We start from the raw sequence: 12,246 nt of genomic DNA, 5'->3' as shown, positions 1-12,246 counted from the left end.
GTACCATTCTGTTTTCTAGTGTTCTTTTTTCAGTTTCTTAAAGGATTCTTGAAGACACATTGTCTACACAGATTACAGGTGTGTTTGTATGTCTCATACGTATGAGTTTGACTTCTTCACAGGTGCATGTCAGTTGGGGCTGCAGCTGCTGAGTTATGTCATCTTACTTTCTGTAGCAAATACTGTAAAGAACATCAAGTATCTAACATCTGTACTAAAGTTTTTCTAATACTCACTACTGCAGATTACAACCTTGTAGAATGTTCCTGTTCCTTTTTCTTAGATGTTTTTAAAGGTGGGAGTTTGTCGTGCGTGTGGATTTTTTAGGTTTGTTTCTCATTGCGTTTTAGGTTTTTGAAGTGGCAGTAGGTCTTTTTACCAGAAAGCACTTATTAGTGCATCTCTATTTTTAAAAATCCTTTTGTCCCTTTGCTGCTACCATGAGTTGTGGGCAAACCATATTGCTTACCCTTAAGATAAAGTTCATCCTGAGATTCTGTAGTGGCCAGCAGAGGTTGCTGTGTTTGTTGTGCACCATCAAGTGATAAGCTTTGTCTGTTTCCATGTTAAAGAAGTTTAGAGAATTCTTGAGCTTTTTCTAGCTTGAATGATCCAGACAACATGCTGCTGACATGGAAAAATTGCTTTGGAAAACCTTGCTTTTCAAGTCTGTTATATATGGCTGGCACAAGTGTGAAGTTGAGAAGGTATCTCAGGTCTTTCTGTTAATCAGAGGACACGTTATAAAAGCTGTGCTGTGACATACCATTCCCTGGCTACAGGAAGCATTGTTTTTCATCCTGAAGATCAGAGAGAGGTTTCCCCAAAGAGCCAGGTATTTTATAAACGTTTTTAAGTGCCTTTGACCCTGAAGAAATGCAAGTTATTCTGGTCCTGGCTTTCAGAGTGCTCAGCATAAAAGATCAGTGGAATATGAAGTTGTTGCATTGAGATTTTGCATGTAAACTGAGAAGAGATGTCACTAAAAAAAAAAAATCCCCTACAAGTTACTTGAAAACGGGGCTTGTATTGGACTTGTGTGTTGAAGGATAGGCTCTGGCAGCAGGATCAAGTGGCCAAGAAAAGTAGCACTGCTTTTGAAAAGGGTGATTCCTTTTCATCTTACTGAAGAATTACGAAAAAGTATCCTTTGCCCTCTTGCAAAAGGACCTAATTCAAGGATCTTCAGGCATATGTTATACAGAACACCACTAAAAAGCAAGCAAGAGTGTAAAAGCATGATTCCTGTGGAGGAATAACTTGTTCAGTGGGGAAGCTATTCACTCTGAACAAACTGCAACAAAATTACTTCAGAAAAGGAGCCAGTATTGCTGACAATCTCATCAAATTTCTGAATTGTAATCTTAAGTCTGGAGAGTGCAGTAGGCATGAATATTCATCTGAAGTATTTGTGTCCCAGGAATTTACTCTTTCTTGTTAGATTAATTGATTGATCTAGTTCTACCAGGCAAATGTTAGTCTTCAAACTGCATCACATTATAGAGAGGCTCTGCTTCCTGCTGGAGACTTGCTGTTTAATATGTTATGTTCATATTTTTGGATGCTCGCATTTAGTAAACAAACTTTGAGACATTTAAAACTGCATAGCATGTATAATTCCATTGCAGTCTTGTGGTTAGGAGGCAGACCAGAGATACCCATCACTAGTGAAAAATTTGATCACTGGTTCCCAGGCTCTACAGTAAGACCAGGCAATCATCTTGCACTCTGTTCTTTTCTGCCTTCTTCATCCAGAAGCTGGGTCACTTTGAAATGAAAGTCTGCAGGATGTCAGGACTAAAGAGGCTAACAGTTAACTAGAGTCTACTCACTAAATTTGTAATTCTTTAAGAAGAAGCTTAAGTATTCTAGCAGGAGCCTTAGTGAAAATTCTTGAAGAGTTATGATGTTTGGGATTGTAGACCTAGCTGTATGTGAAAAACTGCAGGCATCCAGGATATAGTTAAAGAATCCAGAGTGGCTTACCTTGCATCTTCTTGTAAACTAGAGATTTAGATGATGTACTGCAAGTTGTGCTTTGCTGTTTGGTAACTTTTTCTGTGGTAATTCCATAGAAATAACATTTTTCCCAGTAAACTTGGATGCTTCTTTTCGCATCTCTTAATCTGCTTTTTAAAAGCAAGTTTGCACACTTGGGCGTGTAGCAGGATGGTAAACTATGCTTTCATTTCCCAAATATGTGATTAGCATTTCCATCTCCAAATTTGTAATGTTGGTTGATGGATCTGTACTGTTTTTTCATGTTCTTGTTAAGGATGCCTGACACATGTCTTGAGGCATACCTTTCCTGGAAAGAAGCAGGAAGGAAGCTCCTCAATCCTTGTCACAGTTCCTCACACCAGAGTAGGACTTGTCCTACCTTTTCATTGCTGTTATGCCATCACTGGCTTTGTTTACATCTTTTTATTTAACCCTTGTATCTGTAATAGCCTCAACACTGCTGTCTGGTTTAGTGTTTTCCCTTTTCCAAATGCTTATTTTCACATCGTGGGATAAACTTGGTCATGAAAAATACCAACATTTGTAATGGCCGTTTTCAGTTATCATTGGAACTTAACAGTCTTGGCCCATCTGTGGCTGAGATGTTGAGATCCTAGTTGAAGAAGTAATGGCCTTGGGAGTAACAGATTTTTATAGTTTGCTGTTGGCTTAGTTGAAGGAGGAACTCTTAGAAGGAAAAGCCTCTTTAGTCTGGGAAATGTGACTGGGGATGGGGGAAGAGTCAATGCTTACTAAAACATCTGAGCACTTCTGGAGACTTTGAGACTTTGTAATGATACGGGATTTTCTCATTCAGCTTCAACCCAGTTGGAGTAATACTTTGTTCCAAAGTGCTGGATCTTTAGGCTTGTGTAAACTGTTATGCTTTGTCTGCATCCCATGCAAGGATAGTCACGTTTATAACTGCGGATTAAACTGCGTACCCCAACTGGCCTGTGACATTTTGGTGGAAAGTCATATTAAGAATGATGGGCAGACAAATCTAAATGCGTAGCAAGCATTTCTAGCTAGTAAAAATCCTCATTAATTGTTTTCTGTCTCTTCTTCCACTACCAAGTAGGGAACGCATATATAGATCTTATATCTAGTTTATAATTTCTAAGTCTGGAGTTCTGATGTTAGGAATTCCACACTTAAGTTCTGTTGGGCTGAAATATAAAGCTGTTGTAGTAATAATCAAGGGCATAATGATTCATGTTCTCATAGTGTCTAATGCCATGTTTAAGTAAAATCAATCTTGAACTTCTTTTCAGAAAGTGAAACATCTTTGGGCCTGGTGCATCAAATACTAAATCACACTGATGGCTCTAAGTCTCTCCAATCTTCCGAATTCACTGGTGAGAACTTGCTATACAGTAGAAAATCTTTAACCAGGCAATGTAAGCCAGATAACATCTCTCACAAGATAGAGATAAAAAATGTGATGTTCTGGATTACTTAGTATTGTGAATGATGTTTGCTTTGCATGCACTTCGGCATTAGTAACGACTAATCGTTCTCTTGTACAGCAGGGTTGTGATGCTCTTGTGTATTTCCCTTAAGAAGACATTGTAACATGATATATCATCTTTCCACATACTTTAGCAGTTCTGTAGTTCATGGGATTTATCAACTGGAAGCTTTAGTGAAGTGATCTTTCTTCTGTTACCTGATCCAAACTGCCTTTTTAAATGGCCATCACCTCAGCTGGAAGGATGAGGGAATCCAGTACTCTGAATGGATTTTTAGAGAGGTTCTTGGAACTTATAATCTTAATGCTTCAGTTTTCCTACTGAAAGAACATTTGTTCTCATGAGAACAGATACTTAACTCGATGTTATGAAGCAACTGGTTTTTTAAGTTACTGTAATTTAAATACCTAATTCTTATTATTTTAATGTTTAACAGGACTGAAGCATTTGCTGAAAGGTTTAATTAAGTGTTTCAGTCTCTCAATATTAATTTTTTTAAAAACTCTGTTTAAAACAAACAAAAAAAGCAAAACCAAAAAACTTACCTGGGTAGGACATTGTGTTTACTCCACAAAGCTTCCCTGGCAAACCTAGTGAGCATCTTCCATTCATAAAATTAAAAGGAATGCTAGGAGAGGGACCAGGAGTTTACATGTGCATTTTCTGCTTTCCAGGATGTGCTTCCTAGTGTTTAGGAAACTGGTTCTTGTGGTCTTTTTTTTTTTTTTTTGGTAAGTCTGTATTTTGCTACTTCAGGGAAGCCAAGTAACAGCTAGTGAGTCACCTCATAGTAAAATTTGCAGCGGTAGTCAGGAGGAAGGCTGTGCCTGTTTACCATACAAAGACCAATCTGTTCATACAGATTCCACAGCTAGGCCCTCTCCTTACTGGTTTCAGCCAATTCTGGGAAGAGCGTACCTTTTCAGAGAAGCTAAACATAAGCTGCAGCATTGTAAGGCTCCTACATCTTAAATAATGTGGTAAAACTAATTAGCACTGTAAAAATAGTTTTATATTGCAGTATAAAACTGGTGAGAACTATGGATCCTTGAGAAGTCCATTGACAGCATCACTGTTACTCTGTGCTGCAGAAAACAGTACCTGTTGAGTATCAGCATGCCGCAGAATTTGGTAGATATGTAAGCAGAATCATCCAATTGAAACATATTATTCAGTGGCTTAACTTGAGCAAAAAAATGATATATAATTACCCCAAAGCTTACAAATATTGTGCTTATATTCATGTAAATGATTGTAGTAAACATATTCATAGTGTAGTGGTTTTGAAAATTTGGGTTATTGCACATTTGTGGCTGTCGCTAAGGTGATACTAAGCAGTCGTTTATCCCCTCAGTCAGTCTCAGTAATGTACAATGTTTCTTTACTTGTATTGGTAGCTGCAAAGTCCTGAAGTTTCTTCTTCTACCTTCTATTCCTTTATGCAGTCTGTAAGGCAGAAAACATTTCTCTTGCTGCCAAAGTATAGCACTAATATAGTTGCAGAAGAGGTGGAGGCATTGTCCCAAGCTGTTATGAAGAGGATAACAGCATAACATGATGCACTGACTTAAAATCCTGAAGGTTGTCTCAACTGAAATATTGTAACTTGATTCGGAATTCTACCAGAAACAATTCAGAAGCATACTGAGTTTTAATTGTTCCAATTCAAAACAGTATGCTGCAAACAAATGAGTAAAAGCCTAGTCTCAGTAAAACTTGAGCTACTTGTCTTCTGACAACTATCTTGAGATGTGGATAACTCCAGGTAGGGTTGTGCCTTGAAGGTTCCTAATGTTTAAAGTTAGGAAAGGAGTTGGGTTAGGTTATCTTAAGGAGTCAGATGACTTGCATAAATTACTGAAAGCATCTTGGAAAGTGTGTGTAAGTTTTGAGGGAAGGTACGATTTTTAGCTATGAAAGATAGTTTCATGTTTTTCTTATAGTGTATCAGTAGTGGTGGTTGAGGTACTCCCACTTCCACCCCTCACTGGATTCTGTGTAGTGAATGAAACTGGATGTTTTGTTACTGCCCAATTCAGTAAATTCTATAGTATTAAAATGGTCATTACTGTATGATGGAACCATACCACTGTGGCCCTAGCATGCTGTTTGAGAAGAGTCTATAAACACTACACTCTTGTCTAGAGCTGCTGAAGCAAGAATCTGTTTTAAGATCTCATGTGCTGTCTTCAACCATTGAATGTTATGTTTTGTCCCTTTTTTTAATTTGAAGCTGTTGTTCAGTGGTCTGTTGCTTTACTAATGTTTGGGGTTTTTTGTTTTTGCTTTTTTTAAAGCCTTGAAGGCCTTCAGTAGTATAAGGAATATGTAACTTTGTGTAGCTTTGTGTAGCAGTACTCTTCTGAGTTACCAGAAATGTGGTTGCTGATTTAAGCGTAAGGAAAAGGTCTGGGCTTGCTTCTTACTTAGATGCTGGTTTTTTCCAGGCAGATAAAGAGCAGCGTATGACACAAAAGAAAATGACATTCATTTTTGCTACTTCTACGTTTGGCATTTTTCTGTGATACAGATGAAAAATTCTCAGCTGTGCCCTTTCTCTTCTTTAGAGTAAAAATGAGAAGAGGTAATAAAATTTCTGGAAGAAAGTTCTTAGGGACACTGTTAACAAGATATTAAGTTTGTCACCTGTGCAATTGCACCTATGCTAGCTTTGCAGGCAAGAAAAAAATAACCTCTGCAAGCCATATATTTAACCCATTAATAGTGGCTACATTTTTATGGTCTGCAGTGCATTCTACTTGAATTGCTTTTTAAAAAAAGACAGCTGAACTTAGACTAGCTCTTTAAGAAGTTTAGGACTGTGCCTGCAGATGTAGAGGCACAGTCAGTACCCCTGTGACTTCACTGTGCTGAGCATATGTGTGATTTCCCCAGAAAGCCTTCCCCAATTCCAGTCACAGTTGTGTGCCACAGAAAATTAATACGTAAGGTTAAATAGGTGGAAGTACTTCCACGTAAAGTAAGTACAAACATTTTTTGTGTGTGGGAATGACATTTTTCAGAAGCAACTCATATCACAATCAATAGGCTTATTTTTTTCAATTGAAATGTAATGTAGATTGTACTCTGAGAGCAGGAGGGGAAGAAACTTAGTGACAGCATTACCAAAATACATGGTGGCTTTTAACAGAAGAGCAGTAAGCATGCTATCCTAGTTCGCAGGTCTTCAAAAGAAATAATGATTAATTTTGGTTTGGATAGTTCTCAGTAGCAGTAATGTTTTCAATAAAACCTTCGATGTTGTGCTTCTTTAGCATGCAGAGGGAAGAGCTAGTTTATGTAATTATAATCTATAACCTCTTCTGGTACATGAGCGTATCTGCATACACTGTGGAATGGAAAAGGGAGTATCAATCAGATTATTTTAGGAGGCTGTAGCTTGCAGCAGTCATTTATGGGCAGTGTTGCGTTTCTAAACTGGATGCAACTGATTAATTCAAATCTCACAGTAAATCTCTGATGGTATTGCAAATAGTATTTTGAAACGTCTAGTAGACTTTTACCTTTAAGAAGGGAAGCAGCAAAAAGAATGTTTTAACCTAAATTGAAAAACCTGAAGTGAAATGTTCTTGAGTGCATTTTAAGATATGGCAGGTAAATAGCCATTTCCATTGCATTTTCAAGGCGGTATTTCTAAGTGCATTTGGATATTTGAGCAGAAGTAAGAGAAGCAGTTTGGATGTACTTGAGGGTGGTGGTCATAGTGGGTGGTTCTGTCACTTGTTTACTTTTTTACAGCTCTATAACTGTTTTCATTGTGGTGGGAAACTTATAGCTGTAAGAGTCACAGGCTACTTACAAAGAAATGTACTGATGCACTGTTGGAAAAATACAGTTCTTCTAAATGTTGCTTCCAGAAAGAAGGGGGAGCACTTAAAGACTTGTCCTAAATAATGACTATCCTAAACAAACACAGGTTGTCTCAATAAACTTTATTTACTGTTTTTTTTAAAAAGCCAGTATTTTGGAGTTGGTTAAAGCAACATACGTAACTGTGCTTAAAACAACTCTATTTTATAGCTTAAATCTAAAAGGTACCTAAAGGTTGAAAACTGAAACTTAACTTTTACTTACTCAAATGGACGAAAGTGAGATGGTTATGATGGTGGAAATGTTAATCTTAATTCAGTCAAAGATGGTGGTATAAGATACCCTTTTTTTGCCCATTTTCCTCTGTCAGTCTGTGAGTTGTCTTTATTTACATCACTTATACAGCCTGTTACTAAGCAATATATTTACAGTGTCATACCGTAGAATACAATACCTTACTAATACATGGAACCTTCAGTATCACTGGCACTATGTTGGCTAAACCATAGTGATCCTAAATTTTAGGGTTTTTAAAAAAACATACAATTAATAAGTCACTACTAACTGATCAATATAAATGAAATATCTATCAGTACCAGGACAGTACGTCCATTTTTTTCCCCCCTCTGCTACTGCTGATCAGCTTTCTACATGCTAATCTGTGTGCTAAAATTTTCTTGCTCCAACAACTTCTGTGTTAGGTGACAAGTTTAAAAAAAAAAAAAAAACTATCTAAAGAGCTTTTAGTTTATATAAAGTAGAAAAAAACCTTAAATTTTATATAAAATTTAAACAGCCAACTTCTGAATATTTGGTCTATGAATTCTAGTCTGGATTTTTTTTTAGTAAGGGTGTTGTTACGACTAAGCTATTCCCCTAGGAATAACTTTAAAACATTGAAGAAATGAAGCAAGTCAAAGTGAGATACAACTCTAAGAGTATTGGAAAGTAATGCCACTTATGGCAATATAAACAAGTGCTACATCCCTGCTTGCTGAAGAATGTTACTTTAAAAAAAAATTAGTAACCTGAATGTAGCAGCTGAATAAAAATTTACAACTTCAAGTGCTTAGATAACAAAGTGCTGGTAATAAATTAGTGCTATTTCTAGTACATAATAGAAGGATTTGGAACAATGTTTTACGAAAAAAAAGACAAGTATACTGGAAAAATGCATGCTCAGCAGTGTTTACTCTGTTTCCAAATATTAATTCTTATTTTGGTTAGCCATTTGTATTAACTTGTTATTCAATTTTATACATAAGGCACAATTGTTCTTCAGAATCCTGTTGTATCCAGAAGCAGGAGATGATTATAGTTTTGATAGAAATGGATTTTCTTCAGGCAAGCAAGCCTGAAGGGGTAGATGAACACAAAAAAAACAAAAAAACCCAAACCTTTAAAAACTTTGTGAACAGGGTTCAAGTGTCATGGTGATTTGTTGCCAAACAGTAGTGAACTTCCCCAGAACTGAACTTCCACTGCATTCTTGAAGTATGAATACTATTTACAGCGCTTACTTGGGAGCATCTGTACAATCTGAAGATAAAATTGAAGGAAAAATCTGAAAGGTGTATCCTAGACTGAATTTGCAAGGGGATTCACATTCCAGCCTTGATTCAGTTTTAAATTGAAAACTGAGACTTACTTTCATTTTGGAAATGTAAATTAAAAAAAAAAAAAAAATCATAACTTTTTACAGAGTTAACCAATGTTGACTCCCCACCCCTGCACCATTGGGCATCTCCTTGTGAGTCTGTATGAATAACACTGGTTTTTGTCATTTTTATACTTATGAGCTAGCTGGATAAAATTCTAGTCGACTTGTGATATATTCACTACTGGATCACCTTTCAGAGATTTTGGAGAGAAGGATGTAGTTCTATCAAATTCGGTATTGATGGAGTTGCTTGTACACGTGTGATTAAAAACAACAAAAATACTGTATTATGATAGCCTGCAGAGTTGTAAGCATGCCCAATTAATGTTTTCAACTAAACTTAAACATAAATCTTAATTTTAGGTACTCCCTGCCTTCAGAATGCTATCTGTGAGGGCTGAAAGCATGCAGTTCCCAAGTTTTGCATATAAACCTACTTTACTAATAATGCAGATACTGTAGTTTTAAAAAATGAAAACAGTGATGCCATTGCTACCTGTAATTTCTTTTTAATCAGTTATTAGAGGGGTTTTGGTGGGTTTGATTGTGTTCTGGTTCCCTCCTCCCCATCCCTTTTTGGTATCTTGAGCTAAATGAAGCAGAGCAATTAAAGCCTATATACTAAAAAACAGCTTAAAAAGGGAAGGCTTAATTTGAACAAAAATTTCTAGGAGGATGATAGCCTTTTTGCCATAAAGGTACATTAAGGCTCTTAGGAACTTGCTGTGGTGTATTATTATTTTTTTAGCATTATAAAATAGATGTGTTTATATACACAAAACCTACATATTTTGATATAGTATTTTCTCGTTTTATATTTTGTTCAGCATTTACAGCCGAACAATACCAGCAACATCAACAGCAACTGGCACTAATGCAGAAACAGCAGCTTGCACAAATTCATCAACAGCAAGCAAATAGTAATTCCTCTGCCAACACATCACAGGTGAGGGATTTGTCTGTGCTATGATTTATCCCTCATTGTTTCCCACCAGGGTTCATCTCTAATTGTCAACTGTTGCCATAGAACCTTGAAACTAACCAACAGGAAAGTGGCTTTCGCCTGAATCTACATCATAGCCATTCTGTAAAGTGTTTAGAAGGGACACCGCAGGTGAGTGTGGCAGGCATTGCCTCTGCTCCCTCTTAACAAAAAAAAGATGGGTCAGTCAATTAATGAAATTTTCAAAGCCTTAGAAATATGAATTGCAGAGATCTCCAGCCATGTCATTATCCTCTTGATAGTGGGGGATTTTTAGAGCAGGATTTTTAGTTAATAACTAAAGCTAACTCCTAAATATGTCCTCCATACAGCTGTGGAAGTGTCTAATATTCATAAATGTGTAGCGGTTACAGTGGTGACAGACACAAAAAGGTTCAGAGGTTGTTTGCAATCTGAACCTCCGAGTCTCTGAATTGGGTTTGGAATTTCATGAAAACAAGTTGACCTGTGAAACAATGTTATTCCATAGAACTTTGGAAATAAGTTTCTTTGTATTTTAAATAGTGGGGATTTTCTTCTCCATTGTTATAATGGAGCTAAAAGTGCATGTAAAAAAATCACAGTTCAGATTTTAACTAGTTGTACCAAATGCTGACAGTTTGGTCTGAGAGAATGACTGGGCTGCAGTTCTGATTTACATGTATTGATTTCTGTTTTACTAGTTTGTGTGTAGCTTTAAAATGGGGAGAGTACTGACTTTTGGAAGCCTCAATCACATATATTTGCCACCATTGTTCTTTTTAGGGTTTTGTTTCCAAGACACTGGATTCTGTTAGTGCTCAATTTGCTGCTTCAGCTTTGGTTACATCAGAACAACTGATGGGATTCAAAATGAAGGATGATGTGGTGCTTGGAATTGGGGTGAATGGCATTCTTCAAGCCTCAGGTATGCAGCTGTTCAACAGAATTTGATTGCGTCTTGATTTGTACAGTGGAAATATGTCTGTCTGGAGTTGAGTACTTTCTGAAAAATGAGCTTACTGCTTTGTTTTTCTTTTGCAGGAGTGTACAAGGGCTTACACCTCAGTAGTACTACACCTACAGCACTTGTCCATACAAGTTCATCATCAACAGCAGGTTCAGCCTTGTTACAGCCTTCAAATATAACGCAGACTTCAAGTTCCCACAGTGCACTGAGTCACCAAGTAACTGCTGCCAATTCTGCAACAACTCAGGTTCTGATTGGGAACAACATTCGATTAACTGTACCCTCATCAGTTGCCACTGTAAACTCTATTACCACACTCAATGCACGACATATACCTAGGACTTTAAGTGCTGTTCCATCATCTGCCTTAAAGCTGGCTGCAGCGACAAACTGTCAGGTGCCCAAGGTTCCAGCTTCATCCTCTGTGGATGCAGTACCAAGGTAGGTTTTTTACATCTGCTTATGTTTTCCAGTCTTTATTTTGCTTTATAAATATATTTATGGCAAATAAGAACAGTTGTATTAGATCAGAGTGCTTTAAATTAACATTGTGTACAATGGTGGTCAAAAAGGGATACCGGGGGAGGAATACAAGAATAGACAGACTTTTATACTGATAGTTTTCCAGGATGTTCTGCTAGCCACTAAATAAAAAATAAGTGTTAGCTCAAAAGTGAAGTTTATGATCTATTAGTACTATGCCATATAAAAATTCTCCACTGTAGTGTACGGTTTTTGGCTCGTGGGTTCTACGTGAAGGCTGAACTATTCCAAAATTAAGTGTGTGTCTGTCCTTAAAAACAAGTCTGCGAGGAACGCATGTAGGGTAGAGTAGGTCCAGCTGCATTCAAAGATGTTTCTATAATGTGAACACTGCAGAAGACTTCAGAGGTTGTATTATATTTTGTGTATCTTAATTTGAGAAAAGTATTTGTCATGTTCTTTAGGCATAATAACCATTTTCATTTGTAAATTACTATTCTTAAACTAATGAAGACAACAGAAATTAAGATACTTGGCTAGAAGATGAATTAAAATAGGTTAAACAGGAAGTCAGTTCAGCGTTTCCTGATAATTTCAGATTGTGTAACTAGTGACTTCATCAGCAACTTCTTTTATTGCACGTTTTTTATTACTTGATCACAAATTTTGATGCTTAGAACGCCCGTTTTTGTTTCCTGTATGATGTGGTGATTTGTGGGGAGGTTTTACAGCGTGGCAAGTGTTCAAAGTAGTCATTGCTGGGAGTTAAGCACACAATAAATATGGAAATGTAAGATGAATGTATTTCATGTCTAGGTCTTTATGCTTTTCAATTTAATGCCTTTGCTACATTTTAACAGCTCTCCAG

General features: G+C 36.9%; 1 protein-coding gene across 7 annotated transcripts in view; it reads left to right on the top strand.

Annotated features, from left to right (window-relative positions):
• The window catches only part of EPC1 (enhancer of polycomb homolog 1), a 54,262-nt gene that overhangs the window by 40,569 nt on the left and 1,447 nt on the right, over positions 1–12,246 (top strand). Inside the window, exons 11-15 of one of the 7 annotated variants that reach the window (XM_049798689.1) lie at positions 3,276–3,359; positions 9,792–9,910; positions 9,992–10,078; positions 10,712–10,853; positions 10,970–11,336. In XM_049798689.1, the coding sequence (XP_049654646.1) occupies positions 3,276–3,359; positions 9,792–9,910; positions 9,992–10,078; positions 10,712–10,853; positions 10,970–11,336 (799 nt within the window). Of the gene's footprint in view, positions 1–3,275; positions 3,402–9,791; positions 9,911–9,959; positions 10,079–10,711; positions 10,854–10,969; positions 11,337–12,246 lie in introns of those variants that run through there. The other 6 variants (XM_049798688.1, XM_049798690.1, XM_049798691.1 and 3 more) reach the window with 6 other exon arrangements.

Source organism: Accipiter gentilis, chromosome 4, assembly GCF_929443795.1.
Source record: "Accipiter gentilis chromosome 4, bAccGen1.1, whole genome shotgun sequence".
Classification (NCBI taxonomy): Eukaryota; Metazoa; Chordata; class Aves; order Accipitriformes; family Accipitridae; genus Astur; species Astur gentilis.
The sequence above is the reverse complement of the archived record's forward strand: the minus strand, read 5'-3'. Positions and strand labels throughout refer to the sequence as shown.